Source organism: Juglans regia, chromosome 11 (assembly GCF_001411555.2).
Source record: "Juglans regia cultivar Chandler chromosome 11, Walnut 2.0, whole genome shotgun sequence".
NCBI lineage: Eukaryota > Viridiplantae > Streptophyta > Magnoliopsida > Fagales > Juglandaceae > Juglans > Juglans regia.
In genome coordinates this window covers 2,229,361-2,241,507 of record NC_049911.1, presented here as the reverse complement: position 1 = coordinate 2,241,507, position 12,147 = coordinate 2,229,361, and the positions used below count along the sequence as shown (strand labels likewise).

Here is a 12,147-nt window from a genome sequence, read left to right as displayed (position 1 = left end):
TGATCGGAACGAGATTCGTGCATTTTTTTAATCCCTCTTCATGACTTCACCAATAAGCAACCTGTTTATTCAATTAAATTAAACCCAACAAAATTTTTTGTAAATATTTTCCAGCTCTAGATTTAGATCTGTATCGTGGTGAATGTGGAATCTTTATGAAGTTTTTTTTTTATTATTTATTTTTAAAAAAGAATTCTTATTATTATTATTATTTTTTAAATTTTCAGTCAAAAGGGTTTCTAATAAGAAAAAGGATTAGAGTATATATGAAAGAATAGTGAGGGAAATTCTCGAGAGTATTTGACGCCTTATGGGGATGAAAGGTCGGACTGCTTTTGAACTTTCGAGTAATAGAAGGGGCCTTTTGTTCATACTTGTTAAGAAAAGCGGTGAGCTAGCTTTATCGGTTGAAGATGCAGAGAAAGAGTGATTCAGCTTCATTTGATGCGTGTTTCTGCAGATCGTTGTCTGGGTATGTTTGATATTTGATTATGAACGTTGGCTTTGTTTTAACCTTTGTGATGTAGTTTAAATTCAACTTCGTTTTCTTTGTTCTTGTCTTTGCCTTTTCTTTGATTGATGGGAACAAACAAAAAGAAAGTAAAAGTTTGAACCTTATGCCTTATGCAGCAAAGTCAAATACTGTATTAATCTCAGTTGAATGAGTTTTCCTTTCAGGGGTCAAGAATGATATATTGTCTAAGATCTAAAAAAAAAAAAAAAAGATCTTATACTTCCCCTTAATTTCTTGGGGGAACAAACAGAGCATGATTGTATGCTGTATATTTTGATTGTTAAATTTAGGAACATTAATGATGCATGAATATTGGCTTTTGATTAGGTCGAAAATCTGAACAGAGAAAGGGCAACATTAGCATTTGGTGAGAGGAAAACTGCCTCGCATTGTGCATTATTAAAAATGGGAAAGTTATGCTGCTTTCCAAAATTTAGGTTAGCCAGAATAATGGGCTGGCTTCAGATTGTACTGGGAGGGCTTGTTATAATTGTAAGCATATCGAGTCTCATTAGGTTCTACTCAGCCGGATTTTTCTCACCCTATGAAGATATGTGCCGGAAATTTTCTGGCATGAAGGATGATTATGATGATGGTTTTGACATAAAAGCATTGTCTGATCGAGTCGGTGAAGTACTGAATAGGATGGAAAGCTTGCAAGAAAAGCTCGAGTTGAAAGTAAAACAAATGGAGAGAAACAAAGCGGACTTGTTTAGAAATAATATCACTAGATTTGAGTATAAGAAGTATTTGGAAGAGGAAGTTATTGGACCTCTTTACAAGGCTCACATTGCTCTTAGACAGATTCGGCTGCCGAAAGTTGAAGGGATTAGGAACTCGACGATGAAGGAGGAACCTTTGATTAATACTTTTGTGATTGAGGAGATTAGGAAGTACATAACCCCAAAAGAGAATAAACTTGGGAAGATTAACATATATGGGTCAGAGAGGATACACAACACGATTGGGCATGCATGCGTCTTATTTAAGAAAGAACTGGAAGAGTATATGGATTATGACATTGGTTCTTATTGCAAAGATGATTGGAACTTAGCTCAGAGGCTTATGGTCAATGGTTGTGATCCTTTGCCTAGAAGACGGTGCTTGACACGGGCCTCCAAGCTTTACCAAAAACCGTATCCAATCAATGAGTCTTTATGGAGATTACCAGATGACAGAAATGTAAGGTGGAGCAATTACCAGTGCAGGAACTTTGAGTGCTTGTCGAGCAAGAACCCCAAGCGGGGTTATTCTAAGTGTGTTGGGTGTTTTGAAATGGAGAAGGAAAAGCTAAAATGGGTGACTAATAGCTCACTTCCAGTAGATTTTTTGATATCTGATGTTTTGGCAATCAAGCCTGGGGAGATGAGGATAGGTCTTGACTTTGGTATTGGTACAGGGACCTTTGCTGCAAGGATGAGAGAACACAATGTCACGATTGTCTCAACTGCTTTAAACCTTGGGGCTCCTTTCAACGAGATGATTGCACTTAGAGGTTTAATCCCTCTGCATATGACATTGAACCAACGCCTTCCATTCTTCGATAATACAATGGATTTGATTCATACAACTGGATTTATGGATGGCTGGATTGACCTGCTGTTAATGGATTTCATCCTGTTTGATTGGGATCGGGTTTTGCGGCCAGGAGGGCTGCTATGGATTGACAGGTTCTTTTGCACTAGAAAAGATCTAGATGATTACATGTACATGTTTCTGCAGTTCAGATACAAGAAGCACAAGTGGGTTGTTGGTCCCAAATCAAAGGATGAGGTCTATCTCTCTGCAGTGTTAGAGAAACCACCAAGAGCCATTTAATCAGATTACGTTTCTTGCTTTCTAATTTGTAACATGCATTGACCTGATGTTGTTAAAATACATGTTTGTAACCCCAATCTTGTTTGTGGACTTGATACACTGTAAAAGAAAAAAGAAAATCTCACAAATGTGATCCACAGTAGTACTCTTTGTTTGCCAAAATTCAATGTTGTTTTATTCTGACTGGGAATTGAAATGACGACACGTAGATCTACTTAGATAAAAAAAAAAAAAAAAATTGTCCCCTCACTACGCTGATAGCTGATTCGTTTGATCTTCTTGAACCTTGAGTCACCTTTCCACATGCAACAGCTGTAGCAATTACAAAGGGCATTGAATCACACCAGAAGTAGTCCCATATTCTCATCAATATAAGCTGAAATCCCATTCTTGTGAAGAATGCAAATCTCTCTTCCAGGCAGTTTTCCCATTTTTTTTTTTTATGTATGAACTATGAATTGGTAGCATATCCAGATGCATAGTGGGCATGCATCTCCATGCGACAGACTTCCATCAAAGAATTTGTACTTTCTGCATTCAACCAAATGCCGTCCTGCTCGACTGTTCGTTCGAGTGAGGCCGTCTCGGCTTTACACATTGCAGCCTCTAGGAATGCCCAAATGCATCATATGTAATTTTCAAACCCATAAGTATGTTTCCTCACTTACCAGCTCTATGTGCCATTCTATATGTCGGCCCGGTCTATCTGTATGTCATTTTTTGGCAAGCCATTCCTATTCTGTCACATGATGACAAGCTTCACAAGGTACCTAGCTAGAGGTACATCTTTCTTGATGTTCATGAAAAAGAACTGAATAGGCCATGATTTAAGTGAAGGACGTCCTATGATTTTACCCGATATAATGGATACCAACTTTGTGAGACCAAGGCTTACCTGAGGAGGCCCAGGATTTCCTTTGGAGCTTCCAATATTTTTTTAGCTTTAACCAATAGGAAATGGCAATATCATCTGTTTTTGTAGATTTAGGGGATGGGTAGTGATAGAGTTACTACCTACTTATTACTCATTTACTACTTGCAGTGTATTTGAAATTTTTTATTTTTTTATCATTTTTTTAAGTATTTTTTTAACATTCTTAATCATTAAGAAAAAATTAAAAAAAATATATAATTGTACTAATAATCACTTTCTTAACCATTAAGTAAAATCAAAAATAAAAATCAAATATAAAAAAAATAGTAAATAAATAGTAGAAGGTTAGTAACCATGTCGCCTGCATAGCATAATAGCATACTTCTTGGGCTTTATTCACCATGTACAGGGTTGGGCTTGAATGGGAAGAATATCACATTGTTTTAAGAAACCATTTGGGTAGTATATATGCATATAGAGTACCATTCTCTTTTTAAACTCAACTACTATTTCAGTGATCAGTATCAACAAAACCAAAAAACTTTATGAAAACTTTTCTTGATTTGCATCAAATGTGCACAGCTTGCCTACTCCAAATTAAGTTTCAAGTGACCCTTTACCAGAGAAGGTAGACTCCAATTCCACCATAACATGCAGATCTTTGAAGAACCTGATCTTGCTCCCATCCTTTTGTTAAAAAAAAAGTGTCTGTAATAGAATTGGTTTCCCTGTGAGCATGCTCAAACTTAGCAGAAAAAAGTATTAAGCATGCCCATGATCATCACTTCCTGCCATCCCGGAATAAGATCCAAAAAGTTCATCACAAACAGATTCTCATGGTGCCTGATTAATTAGGTTGCTTTTTACCCAAGAAACAAAAGCAGGTACAGTACTTGCGGTTGGAACCATCCTGGGTTGGTGTGATATATATAAATATGCAGTAGTGTATTTGTAAGTATAAATTTGATGTCTTTACATTGTACGTTTCAACTTTCAAGCTGTAAATTTATATGATCTTACTTGTTCAGTGATTTGGATTTAGATATGAGTTGAGATTAATTTTAAATGCAAACAAAGCAATTAATCGGAGAGATGGAAAAGAATACATGCCAGCCAGCCATCTGTGCAATCGTATAAAAGGAAGTGAAGGGAATCTCAGTAAATTGAAGTTGAACAAATGGGCATGCAATGAAAGAGAGGAGACACCAAAATAAATTATACATCTCAAAATATTTTATATATCCTGGAAAGACTTCAAGAATCTTGCATCTATCAGGATCCTTTTATATGGAGATGATGCTTGAAACCTGCTTTAAAAAATCATGTATGCTATAATTTAACACAAAGATTTGCAGATGATGATCGATCATGTAATTAAAATGATATATCATGAACCTAAAGCACGATCGAACATAATTAATTAGAAAAAATCTATTATAATAATTTATTTTTAGGTAATGCTTGATCGGTTGGAACCAAACAAAACTTTGAACGTGCACAATTAATGTCGTCCACTCATTTGAATAGTGTTAAATTACTACATATTGACATTAATATATATACTAATTAATACCATTAACTAGATTTACATGAGATTATAAGGCCCGTCTTACTGGGGTGGGGGGAGGTGGGAGGGGACCATTATTATATTCGTACGTACTATAAATCATGGGTACGGTTTTCTAGGGTACTTTTGGTGAATTCAAAATTCAGATATGGCTTAGTTAGGTTGCGTTTGAATGTTGAAGTGAGTTGAGTTGAGTTGAGTTGAGATGATAAAATATTATTAAAATATTATTTTTTAATATTATTATTATTTTAAGATTTGAAAAAGTTGAATTGTTTATTATATTTTATGTTAGGATTTGAAAAAATTGTAATGATGAGTTGAGATGAATTGAGAGATGTTTGTCATCCAAACGAAGCCTTAATCTCTGGCAATTAGATCGAAGGTACTATATAGATCTTCTACAATCACTAGTTAATTTAATAGTCTTGTATATGAATAAATTATATATAAATATATATAAATTATAAATAGTCTGGTTTGAATTGAATGGTCAAAAATAAACTTACAGTTTGAAAAAATGAAAAAAAAAAAAGTAATGATTAAAATATCGATCGGTACAGACCGAAACGATCGAAATTCTGATCGATTAAAAATTATATCATTCTCTATATCGGCTACCACAGAAATAGTATATTTTGGCGGTAGTGACATGTATGGTACAAAATTCAAAACTTTGATTAGTGGAAGTACCTACTAATTGTTTAGGATTCACATCACAACTTTTTATATTTTAGGATAGAGAAAACCTGGAGATCAGCCCCTCTATTGTTAGAAGAAAACCAACCCTCCAATAGAAGCTTGCCACTTAAGCATTTTTATAGCCATTACCATGTATTTACCTACATCCGAACAGCAACCCATCTCTTGCTTTCTTCCTATTCGAACCCAAATTTATCCTCACCCCACTCCATCCTAACCCAAACTCGACAGAATAAATATAGATAGAAGCTACTGTTGGGAGTAATCATTTTGCATATATGATGTGGCATCATATAAACCACATATCTCACAAGTCTAAAAAAAAGAAGTAGAGAATTAAAAACAGTCATATAATGAGTACAAAATGTACACTGCTACAATAACTTCTCTCTAGCATTACTCAACTCGACGACACCCCACTCATTTTCGATGGCAAAGAACACGACAACTGCCTCTCGAAGGAGCTCGCGCTCGACGGCATAGAACACGACTAAAATGAAACAAATTCCTCTGTATTTCTCCTTTGACATGACATGCATCTAGAGGCTAATCTTCAACGCTCATGAAAAATTACAAAAAGTTGCTAGTGTCAAGAACTTATGGTTGGCCTTGACAATTTGCCTATCCAATCAACGAAATTAAGATTTCAAAACCCTGCGGCAATATGGTTGGTTCGACTTTCAAAATATAAATTCTTAAAAAATGGGTGCTTCAAGCCTAGACCCAAGTGCAAGGGTGTTAACGCTTTATACAATTATTTCTGTTTCTACGGTTTGACGAATTTCAGAACTAGATCAATGGGTGTAGAAAAGTGAGCACCATCTTTCCAACAATCTTGAAAATTTGTAAAATACAGAATAGAAAAGAATGGAGCTGAAAAAGATGAAAATGTTCAGCATTAAGGTCCAATTGATTCTTGAGCATGGAAAGAATTTTAAAGGTCAGGTAGAATTAAATGTCGTCTAAAAATCTGAGAATGAGGAAGTCGAGCAAGAACTTTCAAGTTGCTTCGTATGTGCAGATGTTTTCAAATCCCATGTACTCATGCTGCTAAATATTTCTAATCGTGGTGGTGGAGATGGCCGATTTCGGTAGTGAATCGTCGTGGAGTGGTCTGTGCAGTGGGGAAGGTTGGGGAAGAGTTTTAGTGGGGAAAAAGGTGGAGGGGGTGCTGTTTTGCTATTGAATGATTTAATCACCTGCAAACCAATGTATTGTGCTACTCTCATTTTTCTCACGTGGACCCACCTGGTTGGAGGGCTTTTTTTTGCCCAAAAACAACTGGCCGGGAAGTCCCAAAGCGGCTCTGTTTAGGATATTATTACACACTGTAAACAGGTAGTTTGGGGATACAAAATGGAATTAAGTACTACCATGCTTTGTGCACGTATAGATATATATAATACATGGATGCATACTAACATCTATGTATATATATAAATTGAGCTGCGCGCTGGCCGTCGAAGAGCAACATACGTGCCTTTGTTCGAGAAAATCAAGTTTGATCTTCATCATTTTAAGTTCAGAAATGGATGATGATCAGCAAGAGAGGTTGCTGCCAATTGCAAACGTGGGTCGGATCATGAAGCAGATCCTTCCCGCAACAACGAAGATTTCCAAGGAGGGCAAACAAACCATGCAAGAATGTGCAACAGAATTCATAAGTTTTGTTACTGCTGAGGCATCTGACAAGTGTCACAAGGAGAATCGCAAGACTGTCAATGGGGATGACATCTGTTGGGCTCTGAGTACTCTAGGGTTTGATAACTACGCTGAGGCCATTGTACGGTACTTATATAAATATAGGGAGGCTGAAAGGCAGAAAGCTAACCAAAACAAAGGAATTAACAGTTCTCAAGACAAGCAGCTTGAAGAATCAAATTATAGAAATGACCAACTTGGTAAGCAAACTCATGAAGATCCTCATGCTCCATTAGAGTTTAGAGCTATTGATGAGAAGGGTGACCACTCTCAAGCAGAAGCTGCTTCGACTTGAACTAATGTTTGATCTACTGCTCTATGATGGTGATGAATATTATGATATATCAGTAATGGAGGCATGAGAGGTTGAAGCCAAAATGTGAAAGATCATTTGTATCTTTCTTCAATACATACTTCATATAATATAGTTATACTTGGGTACGTAGTCTGAGGTAAATTTGCATCAATGTTTCTGCTGCCACTTAAATGTTTCCTCTTCCATATTTCGTTCCTTTTTTGTTTTGGTAAAGGAGGGGATCGAACTTCCGTAGAAGGCCGTGGTCAACAATAATATATGTAGTTTTTCTTGGACTTTAATTTTCAGTTCATATATGGCAGATCTTAATGTTAAGATCATGGTAATTTAATTAGAACATCTGTAGAAGCTGGTCATCATCAATATCTATATATATATAGTTCTGCTAGCTTGCTCATTGCGGAGTATACATGCATGAGATGCAGATCATCATCCTAATTTTCTGACCGCATATATATTATATATAGTTCTAACCAGTTCTTGATTTTGAATGCGCGCGCGCGCGCGCACATATATATACACTTTTTGTTGTTGTTGTTGTTGTTCATGTGTTCGGTCATTGAATGCATATGTGCTCGAGCTAGCATATATAGTTTACAGGGCATGCAGTAAATTAATGAAGACAATTTCTAAAGGATCAGTACTACACCAGCTTCTGAGTACTTGATGAGACAAAAAAGTTGGCTTAATTATTAGTTAAGTTCATGATAGCATAGCATAGCATAAAATTAAAGAGGAATCTTAATTACATTATTTGATGGGGAACTAATTCTCGAAAATTTTTCATTTAGAGCACTTAAGGCCGATCATTAAATTATCATGAAGAACAGTATGCAGGTAAATGAGATATTACGACGAACATATATAATTTGGCACCAAGCTGCAGGCGCTCATGTATATATAAGAGTACTTGAAATTTTTAAATCATATTACGTACTTATATACATTACTAGTACTGCAGGTCGATTATACATGATTTTTAACTTCTAATTTCCGTACGTAACTTTGATCAATAATATTCCTGCAGATCAATTATCGACAAAGATCAAGAAATTTAATTAGGCTGTGTCCGTGAAATTAATAACCATATATATAATAATAATAATTATAATCACTGACATACAATTAATATCTGCATTGAATTAAACATCAGCATGCAGATCATGAGTGTAATAGTAGTACTCATCATGTACAATTGGCCGCTCTCCCTATTCTTGTCATTCTATATATTTTGTAATTCTATATATATATATATATATATATATATATATTTCCCGAACATCGAAACCAATACTCAAATCTTCATTAATGAAGATTATAATGCCAATTAATCCAAGCGCTGATCTGCGCAGTTGATCACAAAAGAGGTCAAGAACCAAAACTAAACTCTCTGTATGTACGTACGTGCAATTACTTCTTCATTCCCATAAATATTATATGTGTCTGTGTGTGTGTGAGCATTCTTCAAGACCAATTTCAGAAGGGAAAAGAGAATCATGAAAAGTGAAAGTTTTCAGCTGATATTCAAACATCTAAGATCACAATAATATTAGTAATTCTGATGATCAGCATGATCCATCTTTAACTAACCTCGAAGTAAACTTTAATTGATCCTTACAAATGTTTACAGCAAATATATATATATAATATCATGTAGCTAAAGATCATTGACTATATATATATATATATACTAGGTTTCGGATTTTGGTAACCCTAGAAGCAGGGACCACAATCATCACGTGGCTTTACATAACATGATTTGTCGTGAACATGATATATACAAGTTCTCTGGCATGCTTATATATATTTTACTCTCAGCAAATGGATTAGGGTAATTTTCCCATAAAAAGTTGGCTGTAAAGTGCTACTAATAAGATTTAAATTTTGTAAGAGTTAGGGTTTCGACATGCATGCAGCAGCCTAGCTAGGATTTCTGTGTACAACATGCTCTTGGGACCACTTCTCAACTATCATGATCTGCTATATATATTCTTTTCCCTCTCATTTTCAAAAGACTAACTCAAAGACGCGCTTAATTCAATAGGTTTGAAAACTTCCACTAATTATGTTTGGTACGAAAGGTATGGATCAAGGACCTCCCACTACTTTATATGTTTCCCAATATAGAGAGAAATTGTCTCAAAAATGAGCATGAAAGATTAAAGGGAGAGCGCATATATATATGATGCTATATATATATGTTATACAAAAGCTGAAAATTACCTCGAAACCAACTATATCAGTAGTACTGCATGCAGCATCATGTGATGATGCTTATCTTGATAGAATAAGTACTTCAGAAACCTCAATATATAGTACTTTTGGACCAACTATATATATTTATATATATGCACAAATTGAGTCAGTCTTGTTTTATGGTGTTGCTAGTCATGTCCCGCCATTTAAACCAAAGCAGCTAGCTAGGATTGTTTCATGGTTTGTTCAACTAGGACAATTTTGAAAAGTTCAAAATTTAGGACTAATTATATATACCAATGCATGCAGTACAATCTGATGGTTTTCTTGATAGAATAATTTCGAAAACCTCAAAGATATTGGGACAAGCTACAATAAGCAGGCAGTAGTACTATTCAACGATTTCCTTGATTGAATGATATATTTCGGATAAGCGTTGCTTCCATGGACTCCGACCATGGATTTGCGGTATCGAACTTCATAACCTGCTCACACAGATGGCTAGCTAATTATCGAGTGCAAACATGGCACTTTGGCAACAGTGAATCTCATTAAACTATGATAAATCGATACTGTTGCATCACAATTATATATTGCACTCATTTTCCAGGGAGCTAGGGGGGCAAATGGCTCATGGGTTGTCATATATATGAGTGCAGCCATTTGTAAGAAAAATAAGTTTGTTGCAAATTGCAAGAATTAGCTAGCTAGCTAGGTACCCTAATAACATGAAATATATAGTTGTTTACAGCTTGGTGAATCTGACTTATATAAATGATTTTTTGATATAGAATGTGATCGATGTGACTAGTCATGCATGTATTAATTCCTAGCTAGGGTCATAACAAATAGCCTAGCATCGGAGCTAACCTATTAATATATCTGCACATGCAAGCTAGAACAATATCAGAGATTTGAGTGAGAGGATTGTGATATCTTATATTTGCTATTAAATCACCTGTGATATATAGATCAGTTGCATGGATATAAGTCTTAGATCAGTCAATGTTTACTAGATGGATGGATATGGTGATCTATAAGGTAGGCTAACGAGCGCTTTCGATCTATATATATATGTATATACCATGATACCCTACGAAATTAAAAAGGCTTCATTGATCTTCTAAATCATCAAATATTTCGATTAAGACCCTAATGATCGTTCATCTATAAACCCTAAATGGTTCAGGAACTTATCTAGCTAAAATATAAATATAGACCAATTAAGCTGGTAAAAACATGACTAGGTTGTAAACAATTAGTATGAAACTGATGCGTGCAATTAAAGCTTAATTCCATAATCACCACCATGCGCGCATGCAGTTACTTCCTTAATTCATGATAATTGCAATTTCAAGCTGAACATTTTTAATTGTACGCTTGAACATTAATATATATACCATCGCTACTCATGATGTGATAAACTGGACAAGAAGAAGACTACTTAATCAGAGAAAAGGTACGTATAATCGATGATTAGGTGGGAGGATTGGTGATTATAACATCCCACTTCCGAATATGATAATTGATTGCAAATTAGATGACGAAGAATTCAAAAATAATATTAATCTTTTCTTCCCTTGTCAGCCAGCATCGATCAATTAAACAGCTTGCAGCCTATCTATTATCATGACTGAGTTCTTAGCTCGGAAATTACTTGGATATGACAATGTAGTCTGGCAGCTTAATCAAGCTTCAACTTATGAGTATGTTAAAATCATTTGTATGTTGACTTACGTCTATTATAAATATTGGTTGAATAATGATGTTGAGGTTATATTATATGTTACTAGCTAGTTTCATTGAGCTACATCAAGGGTACGTACCATCAAGATCAATAATGATTTTTTAAAATTTTGGATCGATCATTATGTCATAAATATCAATGGTTTTATTCGATTGGCTTTAGCAAGCAGATCGAGAGCCTGTAAGGCCCAAGGGTTTGATCCCCACCACTTGAGAGTTCTGGATCGACCTAGCAAGTAAAGAGCCTAAATTAAGGGTATTATTACAAACGAGTTAGAACCTTCGAACAAATGAGAGAGGGTTGCAATCTCACTTCAAAAAGATATCCCAATTAGTGGTCTAACTGATTCAGTTTAGTCTAGTTTTAGACAAATTTTGAAGCCGAATCAGTATATACATATTTTGAAAATTTAAGAATCAATATGGACCGATTCATCACAAAAATTAAAATTTTCAATTTTTTCGATTTCTGTCCAATTTTCAGTTTACTATACATGTGGCACTATATAAATTTAATATTATAATTATTTCAATACTAAACTTAATTATTAGAATTTAATATTTATTATTAACAATTACTAATTCATTAATATTATTATACTAGTATGATATAAGTAGCGTATAACTTATTAGTGAGATTAATAAACTTGAATAATAAGATTAAAATAGTATAGTTAATGTCTAATTATGCTAGTATAAATTGTCTAACTTTC

At 34.8% G+C, this 12,147-nt stretch overlaps 2 protein-coding genes across 2 annotated transcripts; both read left to right on the top strand.

Annotated features, from left to right (window-relative positions):
- Nucleotides 1-263: 263 nt before the first annotated feature.
- LOC109011690 lies at nt 264-2,494 on the top strand. The gene is made up of 2 exons (XM_018992985.2): nt 264-472; nt 842-2,494. The coding sequence occupies exon 2, from the start codon at nt 920-922 to the stop codon at nt 2,330-2,332; it is 1,413 nt and encodes a 470-aa protein (XP_018848530.1). The 5' UTR covers nt 264-472; nt 842-919; the 3' UTR covers nt 2,333-2,494.
- A 4,509-nt stretch (nt 2,495-7,003) lies between these two features.
- On the top strand, nt 7,004-7,471 carry LOC109020155 (nuclear transcription factor Y subunit B-4-like). Its single transcript, XM_019002570.1, has one exon. The coding sequence runs from the start codon at nt 7,004-7,006 to the stop codon at nt 7,469-7,471; it is 468 nt and encodes a 155-aa protein (XP_018858115.1).
- The last annotated feature ends 4,676 nt before the right edge of the window (nt 7,472-12,147 follow it).